The following is a 22,054-nucleotide window of genomic DNA, read 5'->3' as shown; positions in this document are numbered from 1 at the left end:
GTGATATTAATAGTAGATATTAATGGTCCATATTGTATTGTTTTTTATTGAATTAATGATTTAGGCATTTATACAATTAGGATATGAACTGTGATTCAAGTTGTGATATGAACTATGTTGGAGTAAACGTATATAATTTAATAAGTAAAAATTATATACAGGTGTCCCCCGAGATACGACTGTGTTTGGGACCGAAAAAATGTCCCAAAGCAAGGCGTAAGTCGAAAAAGTCGTATGTCGAATATCTCTGAATATAAAGTTTATAACCGAAGTTGAATAGTTGGAATTTATGATATCGTGTATTTTATTCAAAATAATGTTCGATAATGTAATAATTATATTTTAAAAACCGTACACAATTAAGATATTCAAGATCAGGTAGTTTTGGAATCTTTGGAAATGTGTATATAACGTTTATCAGCCCAGATATTCAAAAAAATACATCAATTGCTTGTCAATGACATCTTTTAACTGTCAAAATCAAAATCGTCGTATCTGCGAATCGTCGTAACTCGAGGGGGTCGTAACTCGGGGGACGCCTGTATGAAATACTAACTTTCTGTTCTAGTTCTTAAGGCATTTCCTCCTAACATTTTGTCTTATCCCGGGCATACTCGGCTACTTTATTCTACTCATTTTAATACAAAACTAAACTAATAAAAATATTTACCTAAACTTAAACCTTTACTTCCTATTCTAAACCTAATAGCTTACATATAATAATTATGATCTAGCTTTCAAATGTATGTAAAAGAGGACTGAAATAAAATGTATTACCCTGATTTAAACTAACTGCCACTAGCTTGCATTTAATTTCTTTTAATTCTATCCTGACTATTTCCTGTGATAAATCTTCTACCCTAGCTGTAAAGTTATAAATTATCGCCGAGCTACATGGTTGGCTAAAAATTGGTTGTTTCTCCTTTAAGAGTCGTCCTTCCATAAAATATGAACCTGATGACTTTTCTGTAGTACAATACCTTACTATCTGATCCTCTTGTGTTAAAAACCATCCATTTCTATTGCCTTTTCTTAACATAAATTTTGGTTTGACTAACAAAATTACCTCATCTTTTTTACCTTTAGTGATGGATACACTCTATTATCCTTTTTCCTTGCATCTGCATCCTCTAATTGTGTTAGTTTTATTAATCTACACACTATCTGGTTTAAAGTTCTATGTCCTGTTCTAGCTAAGTTTTTCATAAAGCCTAACTTGTCCTCAATACGAAAAGTTGATAAAAATGGAAGAGGCCCGAAATTTTCAACATCTGCTGATACATGCAGTAAATTATGAACGTTAATTGTTAAATGTGTTCGACTATAAACTGTGCTATATTCTAATACAAATTGTTCGTGCAACTGACCAGCAAATATCCAATATTGTTCAAATAATCTTGAAGAGAATAAATTTACCGCAATGAAAAAAAGCTTATGGTGCTCATAGGCTACATCTGATATTCTGTTTTTTAACAAAGGTATGCTAACGTGATGTAAAAATGCTGACAATTCGGACCCCTTCCAAAACCCTAAATATTGTAATGCCCTAGGCTTACGATGTATCTCTGGCGGGTATTCGATCCTGACTAAAATATTCGAAATTTCTAACTGCTCCTGTTTTGACCACTTCGGAAAAGGGTGTAAAGCACCAGTTGTAAAACCTTTAAGTAATTTTTTTTCTATTCCTAGTGCGAACAAGTGAAGGTCATCGGCTATCGTTGTTTGTGTTACAATGTCTACTTCATCTATGTCTAATAATGGCGTATAATATTTTTGGTGTTTCACGTAGTCTCCGTTTCTAAATTCTTTGTCAGTGCGAACTTCAGCTGTTCCTTCATAAATTGTTTTGGTTCCGTCATGGCTGCCAACTATTTTGCACTTTATACATGCTTCCAGCCCAGGAGGATACGTCACTCCTAAAAATATATAATAAATTTGCTGTTACTTTCTGCTTCCCTTTGAAAATTCTCATTTCGTACAATTAAGTTACTTATTGTATCATTCTTACCTTTGATGAACGCACGAGCTGGTGTATCTGCTACAATAGCTTTCAGGCAAAAGTCGTTAGAAATTCCGTTGAAATCAATGCCTTGCACCAGTACGCGGTTGATATCATCCACTAAAGGCCGGAGAAACCCTTCCAAATAGCTCGGTTTTGTCGCACTACAAAATACACCCAGCACCATGATTGGCAGTGCTGGTAGATTAACTATGTGCATTAATATAGACTATAGCTGCGTTGGGCCACTATTATGCATCGGAAGTCCATTTACCGCAATATTTGCTTCTATCAATCTGATGACTGGTGGTACAGATCTAGAACGAAAAAGTAAAACAAAAATTACCACGTGTTCATTCCAAACAGTTATATTATTCTTACCGATAATATTGTTGGAGAGTGCTTTGTATTCCTTGGTACCAAAGCTGCCCTTCTCCAACGGCCGTAAAATGTCTCTCCACCTGTTTCGGAGTCTTCAGTAGCGTCTTTGCACACCTAGGAAGAGAAATATTTGTAGTTTCACGAGTCAACACCAGCAAATCACTCAATGCAGAATGCGTTATTTTATGAGTTAAAGCCCATATCCTAAGCCTGCTAGCATAAGCATTGCCTTCGGGGGCTTCATCAGCATAAAAATACTCATCCTCATTGACTTCGTCCTCCAATTCGCCTTCACTCCAATCGTCTTCCAACACCGAGCAATCAGCGTCTTCATCGTGATCAGAAACGTAATCCGCGGCTTCTGATTCCATGGGTATATCGGCAACTTCCACGGCATCCGGCTGCACATTCCCGTATGATGAAGCTGTAATGTGTTATAATATTAAATAACAAATTATTGCTCTGCTTGCATTCTCCATGATTCATACAATTTCAGCACAAACATAACTTACCTTGTTGATCGACACCGCTGCTTGTTCCCGGAAGATTTTCCTCTTCCCATTCCTTTTCAAAGCGCTCCCAAATTGCTATGGCACGCTTGCTCGCCACTCCACTTTTCTTCAAGCGTTTAGAAGGATCCATTTTCACTTGGTTTTATGCAAAACAAATAAAAAAAACAACTTTAAGTTCGAAGCAAAAGAAATCACTTTCATCCGTTTCCAACACCAGTTTGTTTTGATTTGAAAATGCACCCGCAGCTCTTGACGTTTACACACACCACCATACATTTGATGCTCTTCCGCACGGATCGAGCAGATTTTTACCCTTCTCCCCCTGTTTTGTCCACATTTCGCCTGACAATTTCTACTTGGGTAGGCAAACACTCGAGCATTTGTTACCAACTTAGACAGACAAAACTATTTCCCGTAAAAAACCTTATGAAAAGCCGTCGTTCCCACCACGCGCTCTCTTCTCTTTTCGTTCTCATCCGCTCCTGGACGTGCTCCCGTAACCTGCGTTACTTGTGATCATATAAAATTGTATTTAGTGACATCTCGGAAATCAAATAAAAAAGTGGTTTACCCATTTTTCCCCTAGGTAGCCAAAACTTTGTTGCTGTAGCGCGACAAATCAACGGAATGCAATCGACCAAAACATAAACATACCGATCCGAACCCATTCCAAGGCATTGCCGGTCAATCGGCGTCATAATACCGACTCCAAACCAACAAGCCACCAGATTTTGATTGGACAATTGCAGCACCATACGCGTATCGTAATAAAAAAAATCCAGAATCCTCTTTTGTATGAATTTAATTTAAGTTTTGTTTCCACTTGCGTCTGCTAGCTGAATTGGAAAGAAATGTGCTACATATCATACGCACGTTTGCTTCGATCGTGTGTCTTTTAAATATCCCTAACAGCAGAACCGGTCTCATGGTACAGTCGTCAACTCGTACGACTTAACAACATGCCCGTCATGGGTTCAAGCCCCAAATAGACCGTGCCGCCATACGTAGGACTGACTATCCTGCTATGGGGGGAAATCAATAAGTCACTGAAAGCCAACCCCACAAGTGTGTTGGCAGGCCTTGACCGGCATCGGTTGTTGAGCCAAAGAAGAAGAAGAAGAACAGCAGAACCGGTCGCAAAGATGGTGGTGTCAATCCAATGGTAGTGTTGTCTCTCTAGTAGCGAGGTCAAAAATGCATGGACTTTGTAGCCGCAGAGGATGAAAATGTACGCATCAGAATCAAATAGTTTTGGGGTTTCCACACGCACACACGCACACATGCATGAACGCGCGCACGCAAGCACACACGCACTCACGCACGCACACACACACGCACGCTTGCACACATGCACGAACGCGCGCACGCGAGCACGCACCCTCCACTATCTTCCCCCCCCCCCCTCCCGCACGAGCGAGTACGGATACCTTATCGGTAGAACGGCTGGTTCAGCTTTCTTGTAGCTCATCCTCATTTAAAGTGCCGGGCGGGGAAAGGGTGTCACGGCATGGTAGAGTGGACGGTCACTTTCCCCGTGCAGTAAGCGTGCGTGTATCGAGACCCGAAAACTCGAGACGGATTTCGGCACAATAAAATAAAAATTGGCATGGGCATCGAATGGTCTCATCAGCAGCGGCAAGAAATAAACCATCTGTTGGAATGTAAGGGTTATGCAACGGTCATTTTGAATTATTTGCGGTTGTTTTGTCTATTGGGAATTAAAAGTTAAATGTATTTTCTGGCAGCACTGCCGATCGACAATTTTTGATCAAGTATGTGTGCGAAAAAAGCGGAACTAGCGCATGAAACTCGATACGTGCCGGTCGTGTTCTTTTACTTTGTCTCCTTTGGCGATCGACGACGACACAACAAAACACAACGTAGGGCGTAGGGGCGTCAGGGGGGAAAGGAATTAACAAACCCAAGCGAAATTTAGGTCAAGTTATAAGCCCGTTTTGACAGCTAGGTGGAAGAAGAATCGACGAAGAAAACTGACAGTTAGTTTTCCGCGTTTGGCGAACGCTTCTAGTTCTCGAAGGAAAATTTTCATTTTAAATCACGGGCTGTGTTCTAATAAACTAAAATATTCACCCAAATTGATCTCCACCAAATATTGACCATGCAAAACGTAAACAATCCATCAATACATATACAAGCGGAAAACCATCTGTCAAAATCGGAGCCCAGGGGGGGGGATCGCCAAAAGCGCTATAACTACACCTCATTATACATTCCACCTTGGTATTTGTAAACAAAACTTGAAACGTCAAAACAATGGGGCAATATGGGTCACAACAACTGCGCTTAGGTAATGGTCTATGCCAGCGGTCGGCAAAGTCCGACCATTCAATCAACCATTCAAACATTCAATCCGGCCCGCGAAAGGATTTGACTGATTTTGAAAGATGGGAAGAAACGATTCATACACAAATTACTGAAGATCTTTTAGTATATGATATTAACCCATCGTACTTTTTCAACTTTTAATTAAAGTACTATGGAATGACGGACCGTTCAGTATGTTCGAGCTCGAGGTCAAGTGGCATGCGATTCGAAGCAGGCAGTTTGCGATTCGAACGTAGCTGGAAACAGGTGTGTAGGGATCAAGAGTGAGAGAGAGAAGTTTAGTGAAATCAGAGAGAGCGAAAAATATTGAAACATGCAAAAATGAGGATGAGAGAGGAGAGATTGGACGAAAGCATAGATAGAGATGGAAAAGGCGCGCGGAAAAGGAGACAGACGTCTACCTGTAGCTAGCGGTAGCTGGGATCAAGAGAGAGTGAACGCCGAGAGTGAATCGAGAGAGATCGTGAGATCAGGGAGAGAAGACAAGTCAGGTGACAGGCAGGAATAAAGGAGCCTCGGGTCAGTCTTGTGGTTGATCGCAACGAGATCGGTTGAGCGTGAAACAAAAAAAAAAAGAAATTAAATAAAAAAAGTTTAAAAATAATTAAAATGTGTGACGATTACGACAAGGTGTATTTGTGCAAGTAATCTGAAATAATTCCCTTTCAAAGGATGTAAAAGTAAAGAAATTATATTCCCTAGTTTTTTTTTCTACAGCCAGTCGAAAATGGCATATTTATCAGGTACACGGTCAACGAATTGCCATCAGCGAAGAAGGAAGCAGTTTGCAAACGTAAACAAACAGCTTACTATGCTCTGCCTTTCAGAAATCCAATGTTAGCGGCACACGATTCAATCGTAGTGGCACACGATTCGACCGTTGTGGAACGCGATTCAACCATGGTTGTGTTGTGGGCAGCCGTGCCGACCCCTGGACTTGCCGTGGCAGTTGCGCTGCCACTGGTCAACGTCCAGGAGGACGACAGTGTACACGCACACTGTCGCACACACTAAGCAGCGCAAGGCTTAGTGTGTGCCGAGCGCCGCTCGATTAGAGTGTGTTTGCGAGCCGATCGAGTTGGAGCTTTCGGCAGAGGCGCTCGGTGCGGCTGGTGCGCGGCTACCGCACTTGTGTTATTTTAAAGTGTATTGATTGTTTCATTTATGATCTATTTATTATTGTACGTTTATTAGTGTAATGAATAAATGGAAAAGTGTCAAACATAACAAAAATTGAAACAGTTCTTACACGTTTCAATCTACAAAATCGAATATTTTGAAGCTGTACCTTTTAGCATTATTGTGGGAACAAATACAACACCATACCCCAAGGACTGTGTATGAACGAGGTCAAATATTAGCCAAAATCGGATTGGCCATTTTGGATGCCATTTGACAGCAGAAAGCCCTTGAAAATTCATCATTCCCTCTAACATTTACTGTTACTACAGGTAAACATACTCTTCCTGGGAATTATATGTACAAATTAACGTATTTCTTGCAAAAACACCGATTTATCATTGTTATCAAAAATAAAATTTGAATCGAAAAAGGCTTATGGGGCGATGGCAACGCTGATCGGATACGATTTTATCGGATGAGATTTGACATGGGATTTGACAGATAACGTGGGACGCGCGATTTCGCCTTACGACGTTATCTGTCAAATCCCATATAAAAATTTGACAGGCCGTCCGACTAAGGCCCGTGTCTGTGCTCCATCGCATGCGATTTTATCGCACGTGCTGTCAAACGCTTTTTCGTATAATATTGCGATTATTTGGATGATTTTAATAATATAACGATTATGAAAAATTAAGTTGAGATTGTTCCTACAAAACACCACACATTTAGTTTGACCGATAAAATCGGATGCGGCGTCCGACGAAATCAATTTTTTTGATTCCGTCGTACGACGAAATCGCACGTCCGACGTTATCTGTCAAATCCCATATAAAATTTTGACAGGCCTTCCGATAAAATCGCATCCGATGGAGCACAGACACGGGCCTAAATCGCATGCGAATAAGCGTTGCTACGGCCCTTAGATGTCAAACTGCCTGTAACGAACTTTTGGCTATTTGTCAAATCGTTCTACAATACGGGACCTCATTCTTACTAGTGATGAGAATAGTTCCGAAAATTGAGGAACGGAACGAACCTGCCAATCTGGAGAAAAAGAACGGAACGCGGAACGCAGGTTCATGGGAACGCAGGATGACCTGCCATGGTTACGCTTTTTTCAGTTGCTCACTTTATGTATGGTTAACATGAAAGTATTCATTGAATATTGTATATTATATTTTTTGTGCAGTAATCACACAGTTTCAATTAAAACAAAGCTAAATAATAGTTTACTGAATGTGTAAAACTATTCTTCTACTAAAATATACCCGCTTAACTTAAGTAGCCCGCTATACAGTTCCTTTTTCATTAAGAGGTTAAGGCATTTTGTTGTTTTTGTTTTTACTAAAATTAATCATTATTCCCTTTGTATACTTCTAAATAAAGAAGTATATCAAAAATTTGTTGCAACGCATATGAAATTTTGATGCAAAATCAAAAAACTTACAAGTTTAATCGGCTTTTTAAATTTCGTATGGCCTAAATTACACTACACTGATTGTATTAATATTTCTTAATAGAAGCAGATAGCATCGAATAACATTGGTTTATATAAAATACATAGACTGTTAAGTTGTTTCTATAGAGTTGACATTATACTGCACGGTGAACTACCCGTGTGAAAGTGTCCGGTAGTGCACTTTAATTGTCCATAAGTATAGCGCTGTTTCACGGGGCGATAAACGGCGTTAAAGAAATTATTGCGGAAGGATAAACATGTCATGCATTCTCAATATTTAGTTGCACAAAGAAGATCTAAGGTAAAAATTCAAACGAGTTCATTGGAGATGCATGCGCAACGAAGCAGCTTAGCACCAGACACATAGCAATTAATTGACTACCACAATGCAGTCCAAATAACGCACCTATACTGATAACATCCATATTGCAGAAGAGAAACATTTCATTCATTGCGCTTAACGCTAGTGCAGGATTGTCTCTTTAAATTTTGGCGATTAGCTTCCCACCAATCACAAACCTCTATCCTGGCTTCACGGCTCAGGTGTTGTACCGTTATCTCTTTGACTGGGAGAGTACGGCCGGCGCTGTTATCACTTACATAGACAGAATGTGTGTGTGTGTGTGTGTGTGTGGTGTGTGTGTGTGTGTGTGTGTGTGTGTGTGTGTGTGTGTGTATGTGTGTATGTGTGTGTGTGTGTGTGTGTGTGTGTGTGTGTGTGTGTGTGTGTGTGTGGTGTGTGTGTGTGTGTGTGTGTGTGTGTGTGTGTGTGTGTGTGTGTGTGTGTGTGTGTGTGTGTGTGTGTGTGTGTGTGTGTGTGTGTGTGTGTGTGTGTGTGTGTGTGTCCATACTAGATAGAAGCAAAAGAGAACGCCGTTCTTTACCGGAACGAAAAGAACACTGAAAGAAACAGATTCAGATTTTATCTGCTTCCTTTGTACGTACCAAATCGGCCCATCGTATGAAAGAGAGCAGATGATCGTGCGTTCCAGACTGGATCGAAAAGAACGCTGAGAGAAACAGGTTTAAATTGAACCGGCAAACCGGCTCACCAATCCAAAGAGAGTAGAATGTCGTGCGTTCTAGGATCGCAAAGAGCACTGAGAGCATCCGGCCCAGCACAGATCGCCGAGAACGCAGAGAGCAGCCGGTTCAAATCGGATCGATAAGATCGTTGATAACAGTCGGTTCAGGTCGGATCGCAAAGAACGGTGGGAGCAACAGGTTCAGTTTGAACCTGCTTGGGTTAAAAATAAGGATCGCGGTCCGGATGCTTGAATGCTGAAACGGATCGCACCTGGCAGGTTCGGAACGCAACGCGCATCACTAATTCTTACACAATCCTTGACCATACCCTCACCGAGCGTCATATGTCAAAAGCATCTATCCATTTTGCCCCAAGCGTAACTGGCCATTTTTCCCCACGTGAAGCATTTTTCTATATTTAAAATATTAGTAAAAATACACATTCAATGGCCTTGCTCTCTTCAGACAAATTGTATATTAATATCATATCTTCATAAACATACCATGTAAATAGCATCCCTGTTATACTGTTTTAAGCTTATTTTCGAAGTGGCAAAAATTACATAAATATGCAAAAGCTTATTTTAGATTTTCCTGTTTTTTGTTATTTAAGGAATATAACACTTACATGATGTTCATAAAACACTCCAATCAATACATTTCGAGCACTGGAATGTATCTTTGCTGTGAAATCATGCCTAAATAAAAGGTGCCCATTTTGCCCCACTCACCCATATCGCCCCGCTTTCCCTTCTGAATGAGAAAGACCAAATTTGCCATAGGCACAGGAGAATTTGAATTTTATGATTATTTGTTTTAAATATTTTTTTCAGATTGTTGGATTCGACTAAACACATGTGACGTTTATCGAAGAGAGTATCAATGATTATCTTATCGTCGCTCAGATAACGCATGTATTTGATTTAAGCGAATAGTAAGTATCATCTCCCTAACATTGTTTTACAATTTACAACTGTTTTTTCCAATGATGAACATCAGATGATCTTGATGGTGTAGCATCTTGTATCCACATCTATTATTTTATTCCGGCCGCTTTTCGCTGTGCTTTCTGGTATGTTCTTCAGCATTTTTTGTAAATTTTTTCCTATCTTTTAAAAATTCTTCCGCCAGGTCTGCACGTAAAGGATGTTCAGGTTCGGGATCATTGACCAACTCTATTAACGCCTGAATAACTAGAATGAAAAAGATAATTTATTTATTTCCCTTCTGTAATCTCTAATTTTAATAAACTTACTAACCTTGGTCTGTTTTTGTTGCCGGTTTCCAATTTTCGGCACTTATAATCGGAAGACAAACTTGACCCTTTTCATCAATATTTGGGTGATATATTTTGGTTTTAAACGAAATCTTTGGTGGTTTAAATGGGTATTCGGCTGGAAAATTTATCTCTATTCTAAAAGCTCCTTTGTTATAGGGGACGTTATCCTTAAGTAAAGATAGAAAAAAAAACATTATTGGTTTTATAAACAAGTAACGTCGCCAAAACAAGCCAGTACTGCTGGCAATGGCAATGCTAAACCGTCGTCAAGCTTAAATTAAAAATAATTTAATGTCAGATTTGTATAGCCCATGATTTGTGAGGTATGTACAGTGGCTTACTGATAAATGGAACACGTGAGTATCAGATGATTTCCCGGAAAATATCCTTTATGAACAATTCATTATGAAGCCTTACGATGATCTGCTAGAAATCTCAGAATGTATTAAACATAATTTTTTAAAAAAAATACACAAATGACTCTTCCAAGTAATGCCTTTTTAACAGTGTGCGCCGCAAACAGAAATGTGATGACACGCCAGAGAATGAATGGCGAACGAGATCATACTAAAATATTCATAAAAAATGAGGGCATATGCACAAAAAAAGTTGCGTCATTAAGGCCGACATAAAGGGCATTGTCCGTACTCGCCTGTAATAATTTTAATTATCACTAACGCATCTGTTGGCGACCAGCGCAAACTAGAGGTCGGTATAATTTATGTGTCAAAATTATTCATTTTGTTGTCTCATCAAGTTTCGAACAGGCAATCAATATGCCGTTTGAAATGTTGATCAACGTCCATAAAATATTACTAATTCGGCCGTCGAATGTTGTTGGACAAATCGTCATTCAAACAATGCGCTGGGCAACATTTATCCCTAGCTTTCAATCTCTATCCATCGTTGGATAAAACTATAGCCTCCTCGACCCAAAACGCTTTTTGACAGATAAATTATACCAGCCTCTAGCTTCCACCCGCCAAAGCTAAGTGGCGTACGCGTTCACAAAAATAACACTAGCCAGTACGGACATTGTCCCCCGCCCTTAAGATTTTAAAATAATTCAAATAATTTAAAACGTTTTTAAGAAACCTGGCCGAAATGAATAAGTCATTACGTAAGAATTAAAAAAACCCATCAAGTACAGTCATTATCCGATATACGCTATCGTACGGGACCGAGCGCAATAGCGTATCTCGAGTTTTCGCGTATAGCGGATTCCTATGGAAAAATAGTTTACACTACCGGTTCGAGGGTTGAAAAATATCGCCACAGAGTTTTGCATTAAAGTTTTTTGTTATACAATAGGTATCTTTTGCACAAATTTAATGAAAAATGCATTAAGAACATTAACGAAATTCAAAAAGAACATAACATATTTCAAAAAATCAAAATATTTGCAAAAAACACATGGAGCTGTCAAATTTAGAGGAATCGCGTACTGCGAATTCGCGTATATCGAGTATCGCGTACTGCGGATAATTGCTGTAATATTAAATGTGTAAGGTAACAGAACATTTCTCTTGCCTTATTACACGTTCGAGAGGTATTTTGTGCCAAAGTCTAAGTTTGATACGGACGTCACACGAAGCGTAAACTCAAAAAGTTTACGCTTGATTTGTATGGGAGAGTGTAAACTTCCTGTCAAAAGATTATAGGGTTGTATGGCTGAAATTAAGTTTACGCCAAAGTTTACGCTTCGTGTGACGTCCGTATGACAGATAAATGCCAAACGAGAAATGACAGTATTTTCCTCCGTCTAATAAGGCCTTTAAGGCCGGGGTACAATGTCCGTACTCGCTATAATTGCATGCGACAGAGTGTGTACCCAACCCTTACCAGTAAAGCTTACCCCAGACGTGACGGACTAGTTTGCGGCTACAAATAAAAGCTACCGCCGACTGCCAAACTAGTCGCCGTTCGTAGCCCGTATACTTCGGGTAATGTGGTTATATTATACGGATGGGCTTATCCCGAAAAATTTTACATCCCTGCTGTACGATAATGAAATAAAGGCGATTTAAGTAAAGTCCTTACCTTCTTTCAGCATCAAAATAAGTTCAAGACAGTTATAAAACACGATAGTTAGAAGTGTACAACGACACTAAGGGCGGTGGCAACGCTTATCGGATGCGATTTTATCGGACGAGATTTATATGGGATTTGACAGATAACGTCGGACGTGCGATTTTGTCGTGCAGTGTAAATGCACGCTGCTCAACAATATTCAATAACATACTCACCCACACTCGAGGGTGGAGACTAGGGGAACCATCTTCTATAAGTCAACCCAGATCCTGGCATACGCTGATGATATAGACATCATTGGTCTGCGGCTCTCCTATGTAGCAGATGCCTACCAAGGGATCGAGCAGGCGGCAGAGAACCTCGGATTGCAGATAAACGAGGCAAAGACCAAACTGATGGTGGCAACATCAGTGGGCCCGCCAACAAATAATCAGAATCTACGTAGGCGTGACGTGCAGATAGGTGAACGCACTTTTGAAGTCGTCCCACAATTCACCTATCTGGGATCAAAGGTCAGCAACGACAATAGCATGGAACCTGAGTTGCGCGCAAGGATGCTGGCTGCCAACCGGTCATTCTACAGCCTGAAAAAGCAGTTCACCTCAAAGAACCTGTCGCGACGGACGAAGCTGGGACTATATAGTACCTATATAGTACCAGTACTCACATACGCCTCTGAGACATGGACACTGTCCAAATCTGACGAAACCCTCTTAGCCGCGTTCGAGAGGAAGATGCTCAGAAGGATACTTGGCCCCGTATGTGTGGAAGGACAATGGAGGAGCCGTTATAATGACGAGCTATACGAGATGTACGGCGACCTCACTGTCGTACAGCGTATAAAGCTCGCCAGGCTCCGGTGGGCTGGCCATGTTATACGCATGGAAACGGACGACCCAGCCCGTAAAGTCTTTTTAGGCCGTCCACAAGGACAGAGGAGGCGTGGTAGGCCCAAATTGAGGTGGCAAGATGGCGTGGAGGCGTCCGCCATTAAGCCCGGGATAACGGACTGGCAGACGAAGGCGCGAGACCGTGAGCGGTTTCGGACACTCCTGAGGCAGGCCAAGACCGCAAAGCGGTTGTAGCGCCGGATAAGTAAGTAAGTAAGTACTCACCCACACTATCAAGCGACCGCCCCTTCATGTGGCTAACCATTTCTTTAGCTTTTCTACAGTGTAGTTGTCACATCGTTCGGGATAAGCTTGTATATTAGGGCCCTGGCAACGCTTTTTCAAATGCAATTTTATCGGACGGCCCAAGGACCGTAAAGATATCAGGTCAAGTTATAAGCCCGTTTTGACAGCTAGGTAGAAGAAGAATCGACGAAGAAAACTGACAGTTAGTTTTCCGCGTTTGGCGAACGCTTCTAGTTCTCGAAGGAAAATTTCCATTTTAAATCACGGGCTGTGTTCTAATAAACTAAAATATTCACCCAAATTGATCTCCACCAAATATTGACCATGCAAAACGTAAACAATCCATCAATACATATACAAGCGGAAAACCATCTGTCAAAATCGGGGGGGATCGCCAAAAGCGCTATAACTACACCTCATTATACATTCCACCTTGGGACGGCCTGTTAAATTTTTATATGAGATTTGACAGATAACGTCGGAAGACGAAATCGCACGTCCGACGTTATCTGTCAAATCCCATGTCAAATTTCGTCCGATAAATAGCAACCGATCAATGTTGCCACTGCCTTTATACCCACTTTGCGAATCACAATCGAATCCACTCCTGTCATACGTCCGTCCAATATGGCCATGTGACAATTCGCGCGTTCTATAATCCGAAATAGGCACGAACTCTCGACATACTCGCGAACTTGACAATTTAAATGACATGTGGCCTAACAAACAATGTTAATATGTTTTAAATACAATTGTTTACTAGTGTTGCAAACAATTACATTAGGTAAAACAATTGAAACATACCTTTTTTACCATGTTATTTATTTTTGGTTTCAACGCGTAACCGAATAAGTTCGTGTTGCGTTCACAACATGCAGCGTGCACGAGCAGTACGAACTGCCTGATTTCATAAATTTGAAAATGAGCAAAGTTCGTCAAACGCGGGAATTGTCATATTCGTCCAGTGTGAAAGAGTTCTAAAAGTAAGGCTCAGCCCTCTGCGTTGCCGTATTACAGGGTTTTCCAGGGGTTCTCATAGTTGTGGGACACTTCCTTGACTCTTTCTTATGCGAAATGAACTTCATATGATGGAAATTGGACTCTATGGCACCTTTTTTGGACAGCTCTTATTGGAAATTCCTATTGGATTTGTCCAACAAGGGTGCTATAGAGTCCAATTCACCTTACATTAAGTTCATTTCACGTAAGAAGCAGTCAATAAAGTGTCCCACAGCTATGAGAACTCCTGGAAAACCCTGTAATACACGATGCGCAATCTCAGATTGCGCATACAGGCGGTCCCCGAGATACACGGTTAATGGGGACCGAAAACGGCCGCAAAATACCGCGTATCTCGAATTTCCGCGTAAGTCGAATCTCGTGATTTCCAGCCAAAATATCACTAATTTTCGTGAAATTTTGCAAGTAGGGGGTGGTTTTAGCCACCAAATTAATTATTTGGTATGATTCTACTGAATTGAACAGGTTTAAACGATTTGAAATGGTATTTCACATTCGATCAATACGGAAATTATTTGGTATTTCACAATGGATTTGTCAAATTAGTACAATTTGCTCAAAGAACTGTCAAATTTGGAAAACCGCGTATCTCCGAATCTGCGTATAAGAGGTACCGTGTATCTAGGGGACCGCCTGTATATTCGTTTTATCATATGTCAATGACATATGTCATTTCGCATAGCCAACCCTGAGCTATAAACGTCATTTCTATACAATTTCAGATTGCGCCAAGATTGCGCATAAATTTTCAAAATTATATGTCCGAGATATATATTTTTTTGACAGATAAATATATCAAACCGATCCGTTTGACAGATAAATATATGCGCAATCTGAGATTGCGCATCGTTTATTGATACGGTTACATTGAAGAAGCGGTACAGGTAAAAATAAGGCTCAGGCCTCTACGTTACATTGGAAAACATTCCTTATATTAGCCAGCATCGCGAATAAATAAACTCATTTTAACAGTCTTTCAAAGATAATTTTGGTTTTTCCAATTTCAATGGAACGAACATTCCTGTTAAAATAAACGATCCAAATCCAAAATCTGTAAAATAGAGAGGTCGAATCATCCACAACAGTTGATCAAAAACCGTGAAAAAGTTTTGACAGTCACATGAAAAAGCTTCAATCGTTTCATCGCAGCATACATTGAGGATTTAGTTGTGGTGCATGCCATGGATTGTCATTTTTGTTAATTTTTACCACATTTTTCATTTGTTCTATTTAAAAAAGTGGACGAATATCAAGAAAAGAGAGAAATAAAGTGCAGTTATCGATTAAAACAAGAGCAGTGTCCAAAATTATTACGAAATCATGTGCATCTCAAGAGGTCGATAGCATAGAGTCTAAGTGTACTGATCGTAATATGAATGTACAGTATACGCTTGGTAATCCGCACGCTCGATAATCCGCACTTTTGATAACTTAAGTCATGAGGTGAACAGTGTTTGATCAAAAGTAGTGAACTATGTAGTATTCTCGACTTACGCGGATTCGGAATTACGCGGTTTTCAGTTTGCTTCATGCATTGGTCAATGCAGTATAAACCGCATTTTTGATAAAAAATTAAATCCACTTGCAAGCGAATAATATAGGAAAATTCTGCACGAATCGTATCAAATAAATGATAATGTGTATTAAAGTACCAAATTTATTAATAAAAACCAAGTACCGTCTTTCCCCGAGTCACGCGAAAAATGCGTTCCGGAGACATTCGCGTAACTCGGATTTTCGCGTAAGTCGAATATCAGGTTTTACAGCCAAATATACTTGATTAATAATGATTTTTGATTGAATAAATTGAAATGTATTACTTATTTAATGCAATTGGTGTAGACAATTCGGTTATTTATCACTTTATAGTGATTTGAAACTTTTAGAAAACTTGAAAATTATTTTTCATTTGGCAATTGAACGAGAAAATTGTACTGATGTCAAATCAGTACAGTCAAATATGAACTGTCAAAAATAAAAATTCGCAATACTGGAGTGTCGCGTAACTCGGAGAACGACTGTAATCAATTATATTTTCGATGAAAACCCCGAAATTCGACTTAAACGGATATATTCATATATCCGGATTCCTCGGGAAAACACAAACCGCGTAACGCGGCAACATACAGTACGACGATTTTAATTTTGAAAGATAAAAGTTGCGAAGTATTTCGAAGATGAAAGTTGCGAAAAGAATTCGAAGTATTTTTTGCAATTTCGATGCTGGTAAACGTTACAGGGGCGGTCCCGTGGTAAAGTCGTCAACTCGAACGACTCAATAACATGCCCGTCATGGGTTAGAGCCTAGAATGAACCGTGTCCCCGTAGCAAGGTTTGACTATCCGGCTGCGTGGTAATGAATTAAGTCTCGAAAGCCTGTATAGGTCGGCATGTCCGCGTAGGACGGTACGCCAACTAGAAGAAGAACAACCGTTACATACACATTTCCAAAGATTCCACAACTACTCGATCTGGAATATCTATATCGTGTAAACGGCTTTTGGTGTGAAAATTAATACATTATCGAACATTATTTGAAATAAAATACACAATTTCGTAGATTCCGACTCTTCGATTGCGGTTATAAACATCATATTCACAGATATTTGACATACGACTATTTCGACATACACCGAGACTGCAGGTGAGAGATGACTGTGAGAGAATTGACAATCAGTTTCTCACGCCGGTGTGTGTACAGCAATTACACGCAATACGCGATACTCGATATACGCGAATTCGCAGTACGCGATTCCTCTAAATTTGACAGCTCCATGTGTTTTTTGCAAATATGTTATGCTCTTTTTGAATTTCTTTTATGTTCTTAATGCATTTTGCATTGAATTTGTGCAGAAGATACCTGTTTTATAACAAAAAACTTTAATGCAAAACTTTGTGGCGATATTTCAACCCTCGAACCGGTAGTGTAAACTATTTTTCCATAGGTATCCGCTATACGCGAAAACTCGAGATACGCTACGCCCGTACGATAGCGTATATCGGATAATGACTGTTTAAGCTCCGAAAAGCGCATGCTGTCAGTTATTTTCTCAGCTGATTTCTCGTTGTAGGTAGAAACGCTCTGAGACATTTTTTCGGTCCCAAATGCAGTCGTTTTTTGGGGCACACCTGTACAGGCGTACTTCGAGTTACGACCCCCTCGAGATGCGACGATACCAAAGTGGGTATAGGGACTAGGTGGGCTTATAGGTTTGGCGGGAAGGCCATATTGGACGAACGAATGACAGGAGGGGATTCGATTATGATACGTAGTTTTTCACCCACACTACGAGACATCGAAACAGCCATTGAAATTCACACGCATACATCAACAAATGATCGAATCCCCTCCTGTCATTTCGTTTTCATTTTTCTACAGCACGGCTGTCAAATTGTTCGGGATAAGCCCACCTGTATAATTAACCCACTTTGGACGATACGATGATTTAGATTTTGACAGTTAAAATTTGTGATTGACAAGAAATTAATGTATTTTTTTTTAATTTCTGAACTGATAACCGTTACACACATTTCCAAAGATTCCACAACTACCCGATCTTGGGTATTTATATCGTGGAAACGGCTTTTGTAATAAAATTAATATATTATCCAACATTATTTTGAATAAAATACACAATATCAACTCTGCAATTTCGGTTATAAACTTTATATTCACAGATATTCGACATACGACTATTTCGACTTACACCTTGCTTTGGGACATTTTTTCGGTCCCAAATACAGTCGTATCTCGGGGGACACCTGTGTATATATATACAGGTATTTCCAGATATACGCTATTCATCCGGACCGGAGGTAATAGCGTATCTCGAATATTAGCGTAAATCGAATTTCGGGATTTTCAGTCAAATTATTGCTAATGATAGTAAATTTTTGTTTGAAATGGTAGGTTTTAGCCACTAGATAAGTAATTCAATCTGATTTAAACAGAAGATTACAATTGTGTACCTTTTAAATTAGATTTAATGTTCGAAAACAGGAGAATTTTACTTGCATTTGACATTTGATGTGTCAAATCAGTAAGGGCCCGCTACGTGAATCGAAAAGTCAAAAAGTTTTCGTCAAACTCAAAAGGGCGACAAGGAGGGGGGGCAGGCGAAAACTTTACGTCAAAAAGATTTCAGCTCTGAGAGCTGACACCTCATCCGAAATCTTTTGGACAGGAGCCCGTAAACTCAAAATGACCGCATTGTAGATGTGAAAAGGAAAAATATGATCATTATCACAACTAAACAATCGTGAAGTCACGCGTATAACCCGGCAGTCAACCCCTCTCTACATAATAAAAGAGTATCTATATTCATTAGGTGAAAATTGTTCACAAGTTTTCGCTTGGTTCATATGAGAGTGGTTATGTGTGCACGGTGGTACACAAAACGCGGCTACACGACCCGGAAACTTTTTGACGTAAAGATTTTAGATTTTGTGTTTTTGGGTCGTGTAGCGAGGCCTGTACAATTTGCTCGAAGAACTGTCAAATTTATAAAGTAGCGAAAAGGTATTCCCCGATAAACGCTGATAGGCCCGCGTCTGTGCTCCATCGGATGTGATTTTATCGGAAGGCCTGTCAAAATTTTATATGAGATTTGAAAGATAACCTCGGACGTGTGATTTCGTCGTACGACGGAATCAAAATTTTATGATTTCGTCGGACGCCGCATCCGATTTGATCTATCAAACTAACAGGCCTATTATTTTACTCGAATGACATTCGATTCCGTCGGAAGCACTCGAGTCGAGCGGGAGATAAATTTGTACAGTTTTCGCCATTCGAATCGATGATTTCGTCGACATTTTTGTTCTAGCATCCGTGTGTTAGACAGTTGGTCGAAGCAACCGGCGGTGGGAGTGAGTGTAAACAAACGGATCCAGCACTTCTTAAAATCATTTTTCCCGTAATTTTGTTGGAAATGAAGTAAATATGAGTGATGAGAGTGTTGATAAACTTATGGTAAACTTAATTACACACGTAGACAGTGGCTTAAATTCTTTGTAAGATTAAATTTGCGCGTTTCCGACAGCTTGAGCTGTCGGCAGAAAATCTCTCGAATGCACCTTCTTGTTCGAGCAATACAGTACCGATTTTTACTTCGTCGACTCGAATCTGCCGATGAGTTACTCGAAGCGGAACGTCACTAGCAAAACGATACGAAAATGAACATAATGAACGTGTGAGTGAATCTTCTCGAATGTCGAACGCAATATAATAGGCCTGTAAATGTGTAGTGTTTTGTAGGAACAATCCCAACTTAAGTTTTCATAATCGTTATATTAATAAAATCATCACAAATAATCACAATATCATACGAAAGACTGTTTGACAGCACGTGCGATAAAATCGCATGCGATGAAGCACAGACACAGGCCCTTAATGCAGACCGGGAGCAATAGCGTATCTCAAATATTAACTTAAGTCAAATTTCGAGGTTTTCAGTCAAATTGTAGCTAATTTGCTTGAAGTGATAGATTTTAGTCACTAAATTAGTTATTTGATCTTATTACAACTGAAGATAAAAAATTTATACCTTTTGAAATGATTTATGAAATTCGACCAAAAAGGAATTTATTTTGCATATGACATTCGATGTGTCAAACTAGTACAATCTGCTTAAAGAACTATTAAATTTAGAACATAGCGTACAGCGAAATCGCGTATATCGAGTGTGGTGTTTATTGGAGAATCCCTGTAGAAATAGTCTCCCGTGGTTCCTCTTCTAGGTGCTTCTATGGTTAAAACCACATTACATTGCCATTACATACCCAATTACATACAAATTTGGTATATTTTGACTGAAAATAGCGCTATTCGACTAAAGCGGTTTCCTCTCGGTCCCCATTAATAGCGTATCTCGGGGACAGCCTGTATAGTGAAGTTGCATGTATCGGGGAATGTGCGTGTGTTTTTTTTTTTACAACGAAGGGGAATCCTCGAAATACCCTTTGAGCCACTTCCTTTGGGTGTATGTGTGTGTAATTGGAAATATAATTGTACATATAATAAAACTAGAATAATACAAAAAGCAAACTCCCAGGTTTGCTTCACAAGCACAATCCTTACCGGTACAATCAATCCCGTCCAAAGGAGTAAATTTGTTTCATCTACAAGAATGTCACGAAACGATTTCATGCCTGACGATCGGATGTCTGCCAGTTCCTACAAGAGTTGCCGAACAGGAAATCAGATGAAAAAAGAGCCACAGAACCATTACATAGAACATTTCGGTGGATGTACAACTACATGTTACTAGTAGAAAAAAATCATGTTGTTAACATAGCTAAAATTATAACACAACAACAAAATTTGTACTATTCGTAATGTATTGAACTATTTAATTGAGTGTAAGTTTATTAATCACATAACTGATAACTTTAATAGGCCGCACTAAGCCCTCATTCCTATCAATATCATTAATAACTATTGTTTTATTATGTTTTCTACTATACACTTCTACGCCCACGAAATATCAGAAAGTAATTCTACAAAAACCAACTTACTTTTTGCAATCTTCGTGTGGCTGCCATTTTGCTAAGATATATTAAATAAGAGTTGTTATTTCCTGTTAGGCAGCTATATTATCATCAAATTGAAAGATTCAACCTAATGGTGATTTATATCAACTAAGACATTCCCAATGAGCAGGCCCAAAGTCCATTTACCAATCGAAGTGACATTTTGTAAAATAATAACCCAAGACAAATTCGAGCAGTCTGCGAGCTCACAGAAATCCTCGCAATCAGAATGGGTATAAAGGGCTTATTAGATGCAGGAAAATACTGTCAAATCTCGATTGGCATTTATCGGTCAAACTAAGACTTCGGCACCAAAATATCTCTCGTACCTGTAATAAGGCAAAATAATTGTTCTGTTACTTTTACATTTATTATTTAATTTATTAATTTTCTTGGCTTTATCCGAAAGAATCATGCGTTGTTTTCCATTTCTGAGGCCCTTTTCAGTTTTTAGTTTGTAGGCGGAAATTGAAGCCTGTCAGCTGTTTGCATTGTATAGCAGTTTTCGAGCAACAAACTAAGTCGATATAATATACAATCTGATTTATCCTAAGCTGTATATATTAAGAAGCCTGATTTTTATCGCTTCTGCTTCTGAATGGAGATTTTAAGAGTGTTTTGTATATTCGTCAGGCAACAAGAAAGCTTGTTTGAGCAAAAGCTTTCATCCTCCTTTCAAAAAGTGATGTTCAAATTTGGTTATAAAAACATGCTATGAGACCAACTGGACCACCTACAATTTAATTCTAGATTCCATCACCTGATCTCTTAAATGCACCTTGGAATAAATGAAAACCTTTTCAAGTAGGTACTTGAATCTAATTTAAGCTTCGAAGCTAGAATAATCTAGACTGCAAATTGCAGGCCAGTTTTATGTGTGGTTTTGTATGAAGTGTTTACATGATTTAAGCCTCCAACTGTCAAACTCCGTACAAAAAGCTGACTAGAATCGTGAAGGGCCCCAAAAATGGAAAAAACATGAAAAATGTGAGGTTCATGCTTCAGATATGCAGCATGTAAATAAAACAAGAAAATATTACAAACTAAGTCAAATAGAATATGAATATGAATGAATCGAAACTGTGAAATACAAATAAAACATAAATAAAAAAGTCTATATGTTTCATCATTCGCATTGAATCCAAATTTGCAACCTTATGTTAAAAAAATATTGCTTAAAATACATTTTGATAAGAAAATGTGTATCTT

General features: G+C 39.3%; 1 protein-coding gene across 4 annotated transcripts; it reads right to left on the bottom strand.

Annotated features, from left to right (window-relative positions):
* Positions 1–467: 467 nt before the first annotated feature.
* LOC121588650 (ubiquitin-conjugating enzyme E2-18 kDa) lies at positions 468–20,961 on the bottom strand. Of its 4 annotated transcripts, XR_006004200.1 has the most exons (6): positions 20,394–20,476; positions 2,893–3,027; positions 2,381–2,804; positions 2,274–2,316; positions 2,009–2,209; positions 468–1,916 (listed from the first exon to the last, which is right to left on the bottom strand). XR_006004200.1 is itself a non-coding variant. In XM_041906817.1 (5 exons), the coding sequence occupies exons 4-5, from the start codon at positions 2,217–2,219 to the stop codon at positions 1,063–1,065; spliced, it is 1,065 nt and encodes a 354-aa protein (XP_041762751.1). In that variant the 5' UTR covers positions 2,220–2,316; positions 2,381–2,804; positions 2,893–3,027; positions 20,394–20,476; the 3' UTR covers positions 468–1,062. The 4 variants fall into 4 exon arrangements, 3 of the variants coding, with proteins under 3 accessions (XP_041762751.1, XP_041762750.1, XP_041762752.1); XM_041906817.1 differs by having other exon boundaries at positions 2,009–2,316; XM_041906816.1 differs by lacking the exon at positions 20,394–20,476 and adding an exon at positions 4,984–5,003 and having other exon boundaries at positions 2,009–2,316.
* Between the last annotated feature and the right edge of the window lie 1,093 nt (positions 20,962–22,054).

Source organism: Anopheles merus, chromosome 2R (genome assembly GCF_017562075.2).
Source record: "Anopheles merus strain MAF chromosome 2R, AmerM5.1, whole genome shotgun sequence".
Lineage (NCBI taxonomy): Eukaryota > Metazoa > Arthropoda > Insecta > Diptera > Culicidae > Anopheles > Anopheles merus.
Note: the sequence above shows the minus strand (reverse complement) of the source record. Positions and strands in the feature narration are given on the sequence as shown.